The following is a 13,914-nucleotide window of genomic DNA, read 5'->3' on the forward strand; positions in this document are numbered from 1 at the left end:
TAGGCCTAGGCTGTAGCTTTTTCTTAAGTCCTGTATTCTGCAGGCAACGATAGAAGTATTTTACGTAGACCAGTTTAACACTCCACACACCAGTTTCACATTTAGTAAACAGTATGCCAGATTATCCAGTACAGTAGCCTAGGCCATCACCTAGCTGAGACCTAGCTACTAGCCTAGCATGGACACTTCGAAGTTTGGACACCTAAGCCTTAAAACACCCCAAAGCTATATCTTCTGGTATAAATCACCTTAAAATATACTTGATATGGTGAGAGAAGTGTGTTATGTTACGATACACGGCCAAACTTTCTTTCCTGCAAACTGTTTTCACGTTGTATTCCAAGGAGATTCTTTGTGATTGTGGAACTGGTATTTTTTTGCTAGAGTATTGTGTGAAGTTCGGACACCCGGCCCACAGTGTTGCGCTGGTGATAAAATTGGTGGCGCAGTTGCTCTTTCAGTAATTATAACAGACTTCATAGAACTCCGTCATTTTATTGACAAATATGTGAGTACTTAGGCTACTTGCACATGTGTCATTTTGGAGAGAAAATAACTGTAGCTTTGTAGTTTTTCGTGAAATTGGCTGTTGCTATAGGTTGTCATGGTGAAACCGTGTATTTCTTAGGGGTGTCCGAACTTTGCAGTGTTCCGAACTTCGCAATACTGACTATACTACTAATTTAGGCTATACTGTATACAGTACCGCTTTTAAGTAAATGAGAAAACCGCGCTCTTAATCGCGCTCTGTGCGTTTAAACCGCGCTCTATCTTTTGTTAAAACCCGCATTGAAATGCAGTTAATTGCGGGGAACTGTTTATCAGAGCGCAGATTCTGTCGGAAGGCTTCCCTAATTCTATTCATGCCAGCTAAAAGTGTGAAGTTCATTGTTACCGTCAGACGGTCAATGGCTGTAATCCTACTTAATTCCTTCCAATCCGGTAACAAAAGAATATCAATCGTCGCCGGTAGAAAGAAGACCGAGGGTTTATACTCGGCCAAGGGAAGGGATAGTGTATAAGCACGTATCTTATACTGTTTAAATTCAACGTACAATACAAATGTTCAAGTGGGAGCAAAACAGTTGGTTTGATGAGTGAAACGTTAGCAAACAGAATTCCCGCGATTGCTGCGAACAATAAAAATTGCAGATTAAGTGAAAGCCGAATTGATCATTTCTCGGGGCTAGAACAGTACAGTATAATGTTCTTGCAAGTAATACGGGCTATTCGCGCACATGTTACATTACGGAACTGATTTGGTTCTCAGTTGTATACCGCACCGAGACATTGCACGTTGTCACTGCCCTTGGAATTCTCAAAGTATACAGCTTCACGGGCACTGTTCAAAACAACACTTCAAACGTTTTTGCACGTTCTCATTTAGTATGCATCGGCCGATCCTACCTCTAAGCCTACATCAAAAGTTACGCCGTATACACCTCGCAAGAAAACCACGATAACCTTAAATGAAAAAACAATATTTTGCACTTGAAGATCTGACTTCCCTTTTAAATGCAATGATAAGGTCTACCCCCAGTACTTCTTGATACATTGAGTTTCCAATTACTAGTCAAAAATATTTTCTGAAAAAAAGTACGATATTTTTCACAAAAATTGATGATTAGATAAGTGCTTCCTCACAATCAACGAGCCGCCCCGAATTCGCTCCGCTTACGTATAACTTCTATATATATTGCACGTGGAAAACCCGAGTTTTTACACACAGAATTCCCATTGACATTGGTCACGGAACATAAGTAGGTCATCGACATTTGAACTTGGCAACTTGCCCAAGTTCATTGCACCATGGGAACAACACAACAAATTGTACATGATTGTACATTTTCTAAAAAACGTACGATATTTTTCAAAAAAATTGATGATTAGATAAGTGCTTCCTCACAATCAACGAGCCGCCCCAAATTCGTTCCGCTTACGTAAAACTTCTATATATATTGCACGTGGAAAACCTGAGTTTTTACACACAAAATTCCCATTGACATTGGTCACGGAACATAAGTAGGTCATCGACATTCGAACTTGGCAACTTGCCCAAGTTCATTGCACCATGGCAACGACACAACAAATTGTACATGATTGTACATTTTCCCGCCATCTGGACGCCAAGTTATAACTTTTGGTGTAATATGCAAATTATGAATGGTAGTGTACTGCGCGGTTAAAACTTAAACTATTGCGAAACACACAAATTCTGTGTGTTGTAGAAGTAACTTTTGTTTCAAATGTAAAGTACTGTATGGTAGGCCTACTATAATTTATAAAAGACGGTTTTCCTCAGGCGATAGGGAAAAGGGATGTTTCGGTGAACCCGATCTCTTTAGTACTTGGATACTTAAAATGACCATGTACATGCAGTTTCTATTTCTCTTTAGTAAGCTCTAATCATCATTTTTATCCTTTGCGGATCTTTATTGGAATAAATTGGAAATGTATTGCTTGACGCCAGTATTTAACGGTAAGCATTTCTTAAATTGTCGACTGAGCTTCAAAATCCATTTTCAAACAAGTCTGTTAATTTTCATGAAGGTTTTATAAAAAATCGACATACAGCTAGGGAACAAAAGCTGTTCTATAGTATCCAAATAAAATACATGTTTCTCGTACTGAGATCTGAAAAAACGGGCGGCCATTTTTCTTCTTTTCATGCGCTGCTACTAGTTTGGAATATGTTCCAACCTTTACAAAATAATTTTTAAGGATAGTTTAGATTTCTTGTAATCCGAAAAGAAACTCGGGAATCAGGAAAAAAGGAGGCCCATCAATTGCGCGGACGAGAAACATGTTTTGAATTTAACCGGCCCTGCTTCAAATTTGTTGGGTGGAAGTTCTTTTTTCTTTTCATTCTGGAACCAATGGTAATTTATATAAAAAATTCACACAAAAAACGCTTAGTAACACTTTATTATTTCTTCAAAATGTTGCCAACTATTTAAAGTAAACTTATCCTCCGTCATAACAGAAATAAGACCTGAAGTTGTGCTGTCGTCTCTTTCTGAACAGGGAGATCCATGTGGTCTTGCCAGATATTTAATGCGTAAAATATTTACACCATATGAGCTTTTAAATTGTAATGTTAATGGGATTAAGAAAAATGCACTAAATAAGGATAGGGTATTTGCAATTAGGAAATGTATTATGGAGCAGTTTCATGTACCACTTCACATTCAGAAAAGAGTTTGGGGACAGTGCATTAAAAAGATGGACACAGCCAACAGAAATGCTAAGAGATACTTAGCAATGGCAGTCAAATCTTGAAGTACAGTATTTTTTGGTATATTCCATTTTCCTTTTTTTTTGTCATCATATATTTAAGTTATTCTTGATGTGAAACCTTTGAAGACTGTAGTCAAAAAGAACTACATGTTAATTTTGATCCCTTGCATGGTAATTTTAATATTTTACTTATTGTATTTTTCAATGTTGTTGCCTTTGTAAGTGCAATGTTTCCTAGTCTAATAGACAGTGTGTTGCTTTTAGTTTGCTTCTCTAAGCGTGACACTGTTGTACTGTTTTCTTTTATAGTATTAATTTATTTGCTTTGTGAGTGCAAAGCTTCCTAGCCTAATGTGTGCCTAACTTTTCTTTTAGAATTTTTAAAAGATTTACAGAAAATACAGACTGTTTGTTTCTTTTTAGTTTGCATTTCTAAGCTTTAACAATGTTGCATGATTATTCTTATTTTATAATAATTTGCTTTTTTTTAAAACAAGCATTTGTGCTTAGAATTCTTTTTCATTTTGGTTTCCAGGATATAACTACAATTATTCTCTTTACAACTCCTTTCAGTTAGTGACAACCTTCGCATTCGTAAGCCTATGAACAGAACTCTATAAAAAATAAAATAAAATCAGTGCAACGTTTCCTGGCCTAATGTGCCTAAAGTTCACACAAAACGCGGGGCCTAATGTTACTACTTAAAATGATATGTTACCCCGAAAGGATAAGGCACGAAGTTTCCTTCTTGCTTTTTGGTTCCTTGCTTTTTGCAAAGCAAGGAACCTATGCGTTCAACTTGGCGTGTGTGTGTGTGTGTGTATGTGTGTGTGTGTGTGTGTATGTGACGCTTGGCTTGTGTACACGATATCTCAATAAGGAAATGATGTATCATGACCAAACTTGTTGGGTGGATAGCCCATAGTGAGAGGAAGATCCCTATTGTTTTTGGTGCCCGCAAAGGTCACCAAAGGTCAGTTAGATGCCAAAAACCAATATATTAAAAACAGCAATAACTCCCATTGACAGGGTCCGACATGGTTGATATTTTGGGAGTAGTTGTGAATGGGGTAAGGGATCGTTTCCAAACATAACGGTAATGTGATCGAAGGTCAACAAAGGTCAATTAATGATAAAAAACTAGTATTTTTGCGATAACTTGAGAACGAAATGTCCGTTAGGGTTGGGAGTTGCTTCAATGTTATCCAATTGTCGACCCGCATCTTGGTGACCCTTGACCTCAATTTGACCTCTGGTGACCTTTACGTGTTTTGGGGGATTTTTACAGTTTTGATGCTATTTTCAGATGTCAAAGGTACCTTCTGATCATAAATGTCAATAGGTTGACCCCGTGTGACCTTTATGTGGGAAGTGATATGGGGTCAAAGTTTTTCGGTCGGAGTTAGGATGGTTGTACAGACTTGTCGTTTTGATTTTTGGAATCAGGAGATTAAACTACATCTGAAACCAAGGTCAAAAGGTCAAAGGTCACATTAGAAAAAATGTACTTATTTTGGGAGGAAACAAGCAAAAAAGAAAATGTTTGGTTTTGATGCTAGATTTGGATATCAAAGGTACCCTCCGATCAAAAATGTCAATTGGTTGACACCCATGTGACCTTCGTGTGCGAAGTTATATGAGGTCAAAGTTAATTTTCAGACATTTAATGCAACAACTCCCAGTTCCAAGGTGTGACATGGTTGATATTTTTGGACAAGTTGCAAATGGTATAGGGGAATATTTTCAAACTTAACGGTCATGTGATCCGAGGTCACCAAAGGTCAATTAATGTTAAAAAACTAGTATTTTGGGGGTAGAAAATGGGCAAAGAAAAAAAAGTTTGAATTTGTATAGTTTGATGCTCTATTTAGGTCTCATCAATCAATAATGTCAATAAGTTGACCCAAGGTGACCTTTGTATGTTAAGTTATATGAGGTCAAAGTTAATTTTCAGACATTTAGTGTAATAACTCCCAGTGCCAAGGTGATACACAGTTGATATTTTGAGACAAGTTGCAAATGGTATAGGGGAATATTTTCAAACTTAACGGTCATGTGATCCGAGGTCACCAAAGGTCAATTAATGATAAAAAACTAGTATTTTTGCGATAACTTGAGAACAAATTGTCCTTTAGGGTTGGGAGTTGCTTCAATGTAATCCAATTATCGACCCCCATCTGGGTGACCCTTGACCTCACTTTGACCTCTGGTGACCTTTTCGTGTTTTGTGGATTTTTACAGTTTCGATGCTATTTTCAGATGTTAAAGGTACCTTCTGATCATAAATGTCAATGGGTTGACCCCGTGTGACCTTCGTGTGCGAAGTTATATGAGGTCAAAGTTAATTTTCAGACGTTTAATGCAATAACTCCCAGTTCCAAGGTGTGACAAGGTTGATATTTTTGGAGTAGTTGCAAATGGTATAAGGGAATATTTTCAAACTTAACGGTCATGTGATACAAGGTCACCAAAGGTCAATTAATGATAAAAACTATTATTTTTGCGATAACTTGAGAACAAATTGTCCTTTAGGGTTGGGAGTTGCTTCAATGTAATCCAATTGTCGACCCGCATCTGGGTGACACTTGACCTCAATTTGACCTCTGGTGACCTTTTCGTGTTTTGTGGATTTTTACAGTTTCGATGATATTTTCAGATGTCAAAGGTACCTTCTGATCATAAATGTCAATGGGTTGACCCCTGTGTGACCTTCGTGTGCGAAGTTATATGAGGTCAAAGTTAATTTTCACACATTTAGTGCAATAACTCCCAGTTCCAAGGTGTGACAAGGTTGATATTTTTGGAGTAGTTGCAAGTGGTATAGGGGAATATTTTCAAACTTAACGGTCATGTGATACAAGGTCACCAAAGGTCAGCTAATGTTAAAAAAGTAGTATTTTGGGGGGAGAAAAAGGGCAAAGAAAAAATGTTTGAATTTTTACAGTCATGCTCTATTTAGGTCTCACCGATCAAAAATGTCAATTGGTTGACCTCCGGGTGACCTTTTGTGTGTGAAGTTATGTATACAAGTTCAAAGTTAATTTTTAGACATTTAATGCAATTAAATCTCAATGCCAAGGTGTGACATGGTTAATATTTTGGGACAAGTTGTGAATGGGGTGGTGGAACATTTTGAAACTTAAAGGTCATGTCATCTGAGGTCACCAATGTTATCATATCTGTTGACACGCTTGTAGGTCTCATATATTTCTTACATTTTCGATGCCATATTTAGATCTCAAAAGTGCCTTTTGATCAAAAATCCGATCACATATTGTGATCACAAAAGTGTTGGCTATAGTGTTGGTTACATTATGGGAACATGTAGGACCACAATTACTAGGACTATTTGAGCCTAATCTTGCTTGATAATATTATGTGTATTGTCATATACCCCAAGCAAGGAACCACAGTGCCCTTGGGCTCTTGTTATTACTTCTGGTAACCATAACATATTGGGGAATAAAATAAAAACGTATAAAAAAGGTTTTGCCCTTCAACACGAAACTATTCTCGTTTAAAACTTTCAGTCGAAGTCGTGAACTTCGTACTCGTACACTGGCCTAATGTGCCTAAACTCAACACAAAACGCGAGGCCTAATGTTACTACAAAAAATGGTCCGTTAATATTACGGAGAAAGGATAAGACACGAAGTTTCCTTCTTGCTTTTTATTACTTCTGGTTACCAGAACATATCGGGGAATAAAATAAACACGTATTAAAAGGTTTTGCCCTTCAACACGAAACTATTCTCGATTAAAACTTTCTTTCCGTCAAAGTTGGTAAACTTCGTTTAAAATTGTGATGTTTATAACGGGTGTTGGTTACAAGCGATAGGTTTACACTACCTCCACGCTATGAATAGCGTTGTATCGATCGGTTCACTCCCATTGTGTCGGTGGTGAATAGCGAGCGAGGGGAATTCGCGTTCCTTTGTTTGGAACGCGGGGAAATCGCGTTCCTTTATTTGGAGCGCGGTTAAGTACAGTTAAGCTGCGTTTTGCGCTGAATCGCGCTAATCTCTTCCAATTTACTTAAAAGCGGTACTGTAGCCTAGGTACCGCACCACAATTAATTGCTCCCATTGACTTACACACTAAACTTTTCACTTTCCAAGGCCAATAGAGCATAGATAGAAGTTTTCAACTGACATGTTCTATCCACCATATGATAGCTAATGGCTTCGGCCAGCATAAAACATTTTTGCCACCATGACCCTTTAGATTTTGAGCTAGAAGAGCTCAAAGATTATCATAGAGCTCCCCTTCCCATCAGACAGCTGTCTTTGCGGAATCTTCTTGTTTCATCCAAGATTTTCTAAAATAACTTAAATCCTCCCGATTTTTAGACCATCAGTAGCTTATTTCATCCTCTTCAAAATCCAAGCATCAAAAAGAATGGTGATGACTCAGAAAATGCCAAAAATATCAACACAGTAGGGCACTATAGGCTATTTTCCCACAGTTAACCAGGTGGACATGCACTACTCTAATTGTGGTGCGATACCTAAAGGCCTAGGCTAGCGTACTAATAGGCCTGTGGGCAGGGTCAAGGGAATGTATCTTGAAATTGCTTGCATCGGGCCGCAAGCAAACTTTTTTGAGAAACAAACCCCAAGTACATATTCACATGTAGGTCAATGGAAAACAATAACAAAACACATTTTTGAATATCATAACATTAGGCCTTATTGTCCTATACAGTGTTACGTTTGGAAAACAAGCAATCATGGGAAGAAGATGCACTTGAATTGTTTCAGAGACTATCACGTAATGTTTGAATCATTGTTTTGATCAGAAAATGTTATGAGTTGAGACAATCTATGAATTTTGTGGGAAGCTCATGTCTCTGATACTGAAATGGATTTTCATCTCAGAGTAGGCCTTTTTGTTCTCCCAGTATTGAGAGTTGCTAATGTAAAATGTGCATTCATACCGCAGTAGTTTCTTTGTAGCCAAATTTTTTGCGGTCCCTTTGACCACATGCTGCATCTTTTGTGTGTAAACTACTGTACTTCATGCATCCTGGACAGTAGCCATTGAAGATTTTTTTTTTTAATCGACATTTCGTAAAAAGTTACTTACATAGGCCTAAGTCCTGTAATATTTGTGGAGCTGGTTGTTTGCAAACACCCCCAAAGCGCCTAGGGTTGGGTAAACGTTGGATCAGGTTTTGAGGATTTGCGCATGTGTACAGTAGTTGAAACTCTGAAGTTTGAACAGGCATATATGTACATGCAGTAGTGAACTGTGGAATTTAGCGAGAAATATGCAGGGAAGTACAAGGTCTGAAAGAGGAGCTGGGTGGTGAAAAACGGTTGAAAGGGCAGGTCAAGGCGGGCAAAAAGAGGGGCGGGGCAAGCCGCCCCAGTAAAACAATGAAGCTAGGGCACTGCTCCATCTGCCCCCTGTATATTGTGTGTGTTACTTTTCCCATCTTGTTTTTATTTTTAGCAAACTGAAGATGAGCCCTGAATGTGCTGCCCCCTGATGTGCAGAGGTTATTGTACAATATGTGAATGTAACATGTGAATTTGTGAAACAACAGCCTGGTAAACACTGACTAAGCATTCAGATGTGCTGACATGTTTGTTTCCTAAAATCAAGCCTTGACTTTTGCTATTCCAATTTCATGAAACCGAAAGTTGTCTATACAGTAAGTTTTAACTTCCTGATTTCTATAGTACTACTGTATGGATAATCAGTCAATCATTTGTGAAATGAATTCCTAAGTTGTGATTTGAAGATTCACACTATGCAGAATGACCTGAATATGTTTGCACTTTGTTCCTCTTTCAGATCTACTACAAAGTTATTGCACAATGGAATATTTTGATTCAACGGATCGAGAAGTTGCTGACATTGTGGTGAGAAAAACCAAACGATCTGTCAGCCGAAGTTCAGTCTCGGCTAGCTGAATGGTTTTGGTTGTGAAATCTTTGGTTTTCATGTATCAGGCTATTCGTAATATCTAAATTTATAAGCGCATATTTGCATAAATCTGCTACGTCAACAAGGTTCTTCTTAGCCAGGGTGGGCAACCTTTTTGAATGTCTGGGCCAGATTTTAGGAGTGAAAGATTGATAGGGCTGCACCTAACCAATGACCTGCTGTTGATTTCAACCCTTTGATTCCAAGGAATTTCAAGCAATAGGTGTAAGTACTAATCGGTATTCACAAAAACATAATGTCAATACAGTCCAGTTGATAATTAATGGTGATAAAAGACCTACCTGACTGCATCATTAGTGCAGATAAATTCTAAGCAGCTACAGTAGATGATGATGTAAACTAGATTGGTTTTTTTTCTTTTTCTTGAGACATCTCACAGGCACAAAAAATCACTGGTGGGCCGCATGTGGCCTGGGGACCGCAGGTTGCCCACCCCTGTTCTAAGCCTTCTTGGAGTTTCATTTGAACCTTTCTACTATGAAACATTTGATGCTGTACAGCAGCACTCTGTTTGCTTGGTTAGGGTTGTCACTCTATTGTCTGCACAAGGACTCTCTTTACTGTCTCTACTCTACTATTGCTGAGAGTTCAGCCAATAATAGGTCTACAATCTGAGGCAATTATCAGTTTTGAAATTGCACATTTTCAAATGGTGAATATGACTGTTAACATTGAAAATGCTGCACACAGACTGCAATTGTAGTCAATGTGATTTACTGTGGTAGTTTTTTAACAGTTGGTCAGCTTACATTACAGACCTGAACATAATATTGGATTAAGATCATGATGGGAATCTTGTAATATAGTATGGTGGTCTTCCAATAATCCCAATTAAGCTTCTTAGCAGTTCTAGCTGATTATTTCTCAGTGTTTGTGGATGGTTCATGAGAGGTACAGTACTCTCTCAATTATCTTACTGTACTTGCATCTACTCTACAAACCCAATGCACCATGATGACCACTCTCTCTACTTCAGCAACCACCTCTTCATTCTTTCCAAATTTACCATTATTTGTTCACACAAATTTGTAATTGTTGGATGTTGGAATTCTTTAGTGGCAATGCATTTGTAGAGAAGAGACAGGTAAGTGTTGCCATATGTCCATTAATTAACCGTAAAACCATTAGAAGTTGAGGTTTCCGCTCTATATAACAACACTGTGCATCCTCAAGTAGCATGTTGTCCATTAATTAACGGTGAAACCGTTAGAATTTGAGGTTTCCGCTCCTCTATATAACAAGTGCTGTGCATTGTCAAGTAGTAGCATGTTGTCCATAGATATAATGCTATTGGACTAACAGAGGAAGACAGATATGAGTTTTGACGACTTACAGTATTTACTGTACATAAACAGTGTCTGTGTGTTAGTATTGCGTATCTATGGGAATGTTGCTGGGGCAATCTAACGGTAGCTGCCTGTATGAATGTACAGTTGCTTCAGCCTTCAAGCAGTGCTTTTGTGACTAGTTTTATGTTTACTATGTTTACTTGCTTTAACAACACAAGTTTGAGCTTTTACACATTTTGTTACAAATTAGCTAAGTTTGTATTTTATTTTTCATGTATAAAAAGAACCATACTATGTCGGTGGAATTCTTGTTTTGTCCCCTCAAAAGAAAAAATTATTCTTAGTACTTTAGATCAGTTCTCTCTGTGTACATCCATGATGAGGTCAAAGAACATTTTAGGTCATCAGAGCTCACAATATAATTCTAGAAAACATTGTTAAATGAATAATACATAAATTACAGGAAATATTATATGAAATAAGTCCTTGATGAGTCAATCCCTTTGGTAAATTTAAGAAACCCTTTTCTATGAGAGGAGGGGATAGAGGTCAATTTTTATGTGAGGTCACCAAAGGTCAGAGTATAGAGGTCAATTGTTATGTGAGGTCACCAAAGGTCAGAGTCTAACTTTACATTTATATAATGGTGAGCCCAATGTATAGTTCCCAAAGATAAACTTCATACAGTACTTGGTATAGTATGTACATGCACTTTTATACTATCCAAGAATTTAACATTTGATGGAGTTCCAAGTTTACTTGCTATCAACAGATCTATGTCACACTCTGAACATGTAAAGTGATATTTTCAAATTTGAAACTGATGAACTTCATAGATGGCATGTACTCTAGAGACAACCACATTGACTTCAACTTATTGTTAATAAGAAACCTATTGTTTCATACATGAACTGTCATTTGAGGTCAACAGAACTTAGTGAAGGTAGTATACAACTTCTTTTAAATACGATATTCCCACTATTAAATTGAACTTGATGTACTGTACATGCTTGCAAAAACCTTGCTCAGGTCACTACAAGTCAACACGGGCCAGTATTACAGTGAACATTCCCGTACAGTACACTAAACATTGCAAGGAATCCTATAAAATTAGTTGGTTTCTGGTGCTTCACAAGTGGTTCTGGTTCGTGTACATATCATGGCAGGGTCACTGTGCCTGCCAGTAACTGGCTGCAGAATGTCAACCAGCTTACCAAGTGCTTAAGTTCTTAATATCAGAAAATTGCCAGTGCCTCCTTCTTTGATTGTTTGCATTTAGCCAGTAAAATAGCCTGAATATTGAGGCCTTGTGTGATGTGTGTATAGGATTTGTCCTGTACAAAATAACACAGGTACACAGCAAATGAATACTGCTGGTTCAATAGACAAGCCTTTACCTCTGAGTGCATGGTACTACTGTACTTCAATACTGAAATCTTACAGAGCACCTGGTTAATTGGTTTCAAGTACACACAAGTTGGTTGTTTTTTGTGTTTTTTCCTACAAGTGCAAATATGTTTTAACCAGCCACTATGCAATTGTCACCAATCATTGAAATATTAAAGGTGATGTTATCAAATCTCATTTACAGTGGGGAAAATATCAGAGCATTTTAAATAGAAGATGTAATGATCTAAGTATAAATTGTACAATCTTAGCTACTGTAACTGTCAGAAATCACTTAAAAGGATTTCCTAGTGGTTGAAGGTGATTGCTTAGCAAAATTTCTTTAGGCGAAAGCCACATCCTCATATTAGTTTACATGGCTATGTAACTTGGTTGATCTGGTTAATCTCAATATACTAATATTAACCAATTTTGTTCACACACTGGACTTGGAGTTAAAATGCAATAATCTCAGTTTGTAGATTCATAACACTATACAGTTGTCATATATATACTGTGCAGTACTTACTGTTCACCAATGCAAAAATTGTGCAGCTTGAAAGATAAAAAAAAAATGCACATGTACAGTATCTATAGATCAAATGCACTACTGAGTGAAATACTGCCACCAAGTTAAATAATTGGTTTTAGTCAAGTGTTTGGTTTCCTACTGTATGTATCTATGTTTTAGTTCTTAGAATAGTATATACTAGGAAACCTTTCTTGGATTAACTCTTCTACTCAATTTATAACCTAGGAATTTATGTGGTTTCTGAGGTTGAGCACTAGCTGAACAATTTAATTTTTTTATTTTGTGAAAGTTCTGCTTGTGACATGTAGGATAAGGAGAAATCAAGTCCAAGTTTACTGTACATCAACATGTTGCTTTTTGGCAGAATTGTTTCACTAGATGGATCATAACAATTTGGGTTTTTCTGGTTGGTAGTGGGTTTCCATGTTCATGAATTGGCCAACCTTAGTACAAGTTTGAATATGGTCTTTCTTTTTGGCTAAATTCAGATTACAAAAATGACTTGTCCGTTTAAATGTGGCTACCAAAAAAAAAAAAGCCCAGCAAAACCAGTTCATTTACCAGATCGATCCATTCTTAAAACTACACGGTCTAACAAATTAACAGCAGTTTAAAATACTTTCTCAAGTTTTTGAAAAGTCAAGCGACATGCAGCAGTGACTGTACATAACTTCGTTTGGAATACTTACAGTCCTGACGAAAAATAGCCCATGCAGTTTTCTAACTGTTGCTCAAAAAGGGTTGAAAAATATCTGCTTAAAGTACATTATTATGCAAATTGTTTTTGTGGCGTCACAGGGTGGCGCACAAGCTTCTTAAAAATCAAGCTTGTTTTTTGTAAGATTTCACAAAATTGTATGCGTACAGTATATTGTATGCTGTGTGTACAATATGTGCTTAATCCTATCAGACTCTTAGGACACCCGTTTAGTCTGATCTGATAAAATGTCATTTTATGATCAGAATTTGCTAAAGCTATCCCTTTTATTTGTTGGCATTTAAATCTTTGATGTACTGTACACTTACTGTATGTTACTTTATTATGTCTAAGTACTGTACAGTCTGAGCTGATCAAGAAATGCTTGATTTCCTTTCAACATTTTCAAACTCTAAATTAACACTGAACCTAATTAAGCATGAATGTGTGAGAAAACTGTGTGCACCTGTCTACCAGGCCAATTGCAAGATTTCACAGCCATTCCTAAAGGTTATGTTATCATTATACTAACAGGCGGTGTGCTGCATCAGATACCATATTAATAATATGTTGGCAAAGTTCTTAGAAATATTATATTCCCACTGCTCACTGGTTTTAACTGACACTTTTTAATATCTTAGTCAGACGATTGCTCTCGCCATCTCGTAAAAGAATGGCCTGCCTAGATTCTCTCATCTTTATTTCAGGCAGTCAGAGAGAACACTTACCGTTGCGTAGCTTGGATTATCAAAATTGGACAAAAAAAATCCTGTTTTTTGATGTGTTTTTTAATTGCCAAAATTCCACTAACACTCCCTTCG

The 13,914-nt window shown here is 37.2% G+C and overlaps 1 protein-coding gene across 3 annotated transcripts in view; it reads left to right on the forward strand.

The window, feature by feature from the left end:
* Positions 1-13,914, forward strand: part of LOC139970233 (oxysterol-binding protein-related protein 8-like) — an 89,040-nt gene that overhangs the window by 376 nt on the left and 74,750 nt on the right. For all 3 annotated transcript variants that reach the window (XM_071975884.1, XM_071975881.1, XM_071975886.1), the window contains exon 2: positions 9,037-9,104. In XM_071975884.1, coding sequence (XP_071831985.1) covers positions 9,060-9,104 — 45 coding nt within the window. In that variant the 5' untranslated portion in view covers positions 9,037-9,059. The remainder of the gene's footprint in view (positions 1-9,036; positions 9,105-13,914) is intronic.

The sequence above is a fragment of the Apostichopus japonicus genome, chromosome 7 (assembly GCF_037975245.1).
Source record: "Apostichopus japonicus isolate 1M-3 chromosome 7, ASM3797524v1, whole genome shotgun sequence".
Classification (NCBI taxonomy): domain Eukaryota; kingdom Metazoa; phylum Echinodermata; class Holothuroidea; order Aspidochirotida; family Stichopodidae; genus Apostichopus; species Apostichopus japonicus.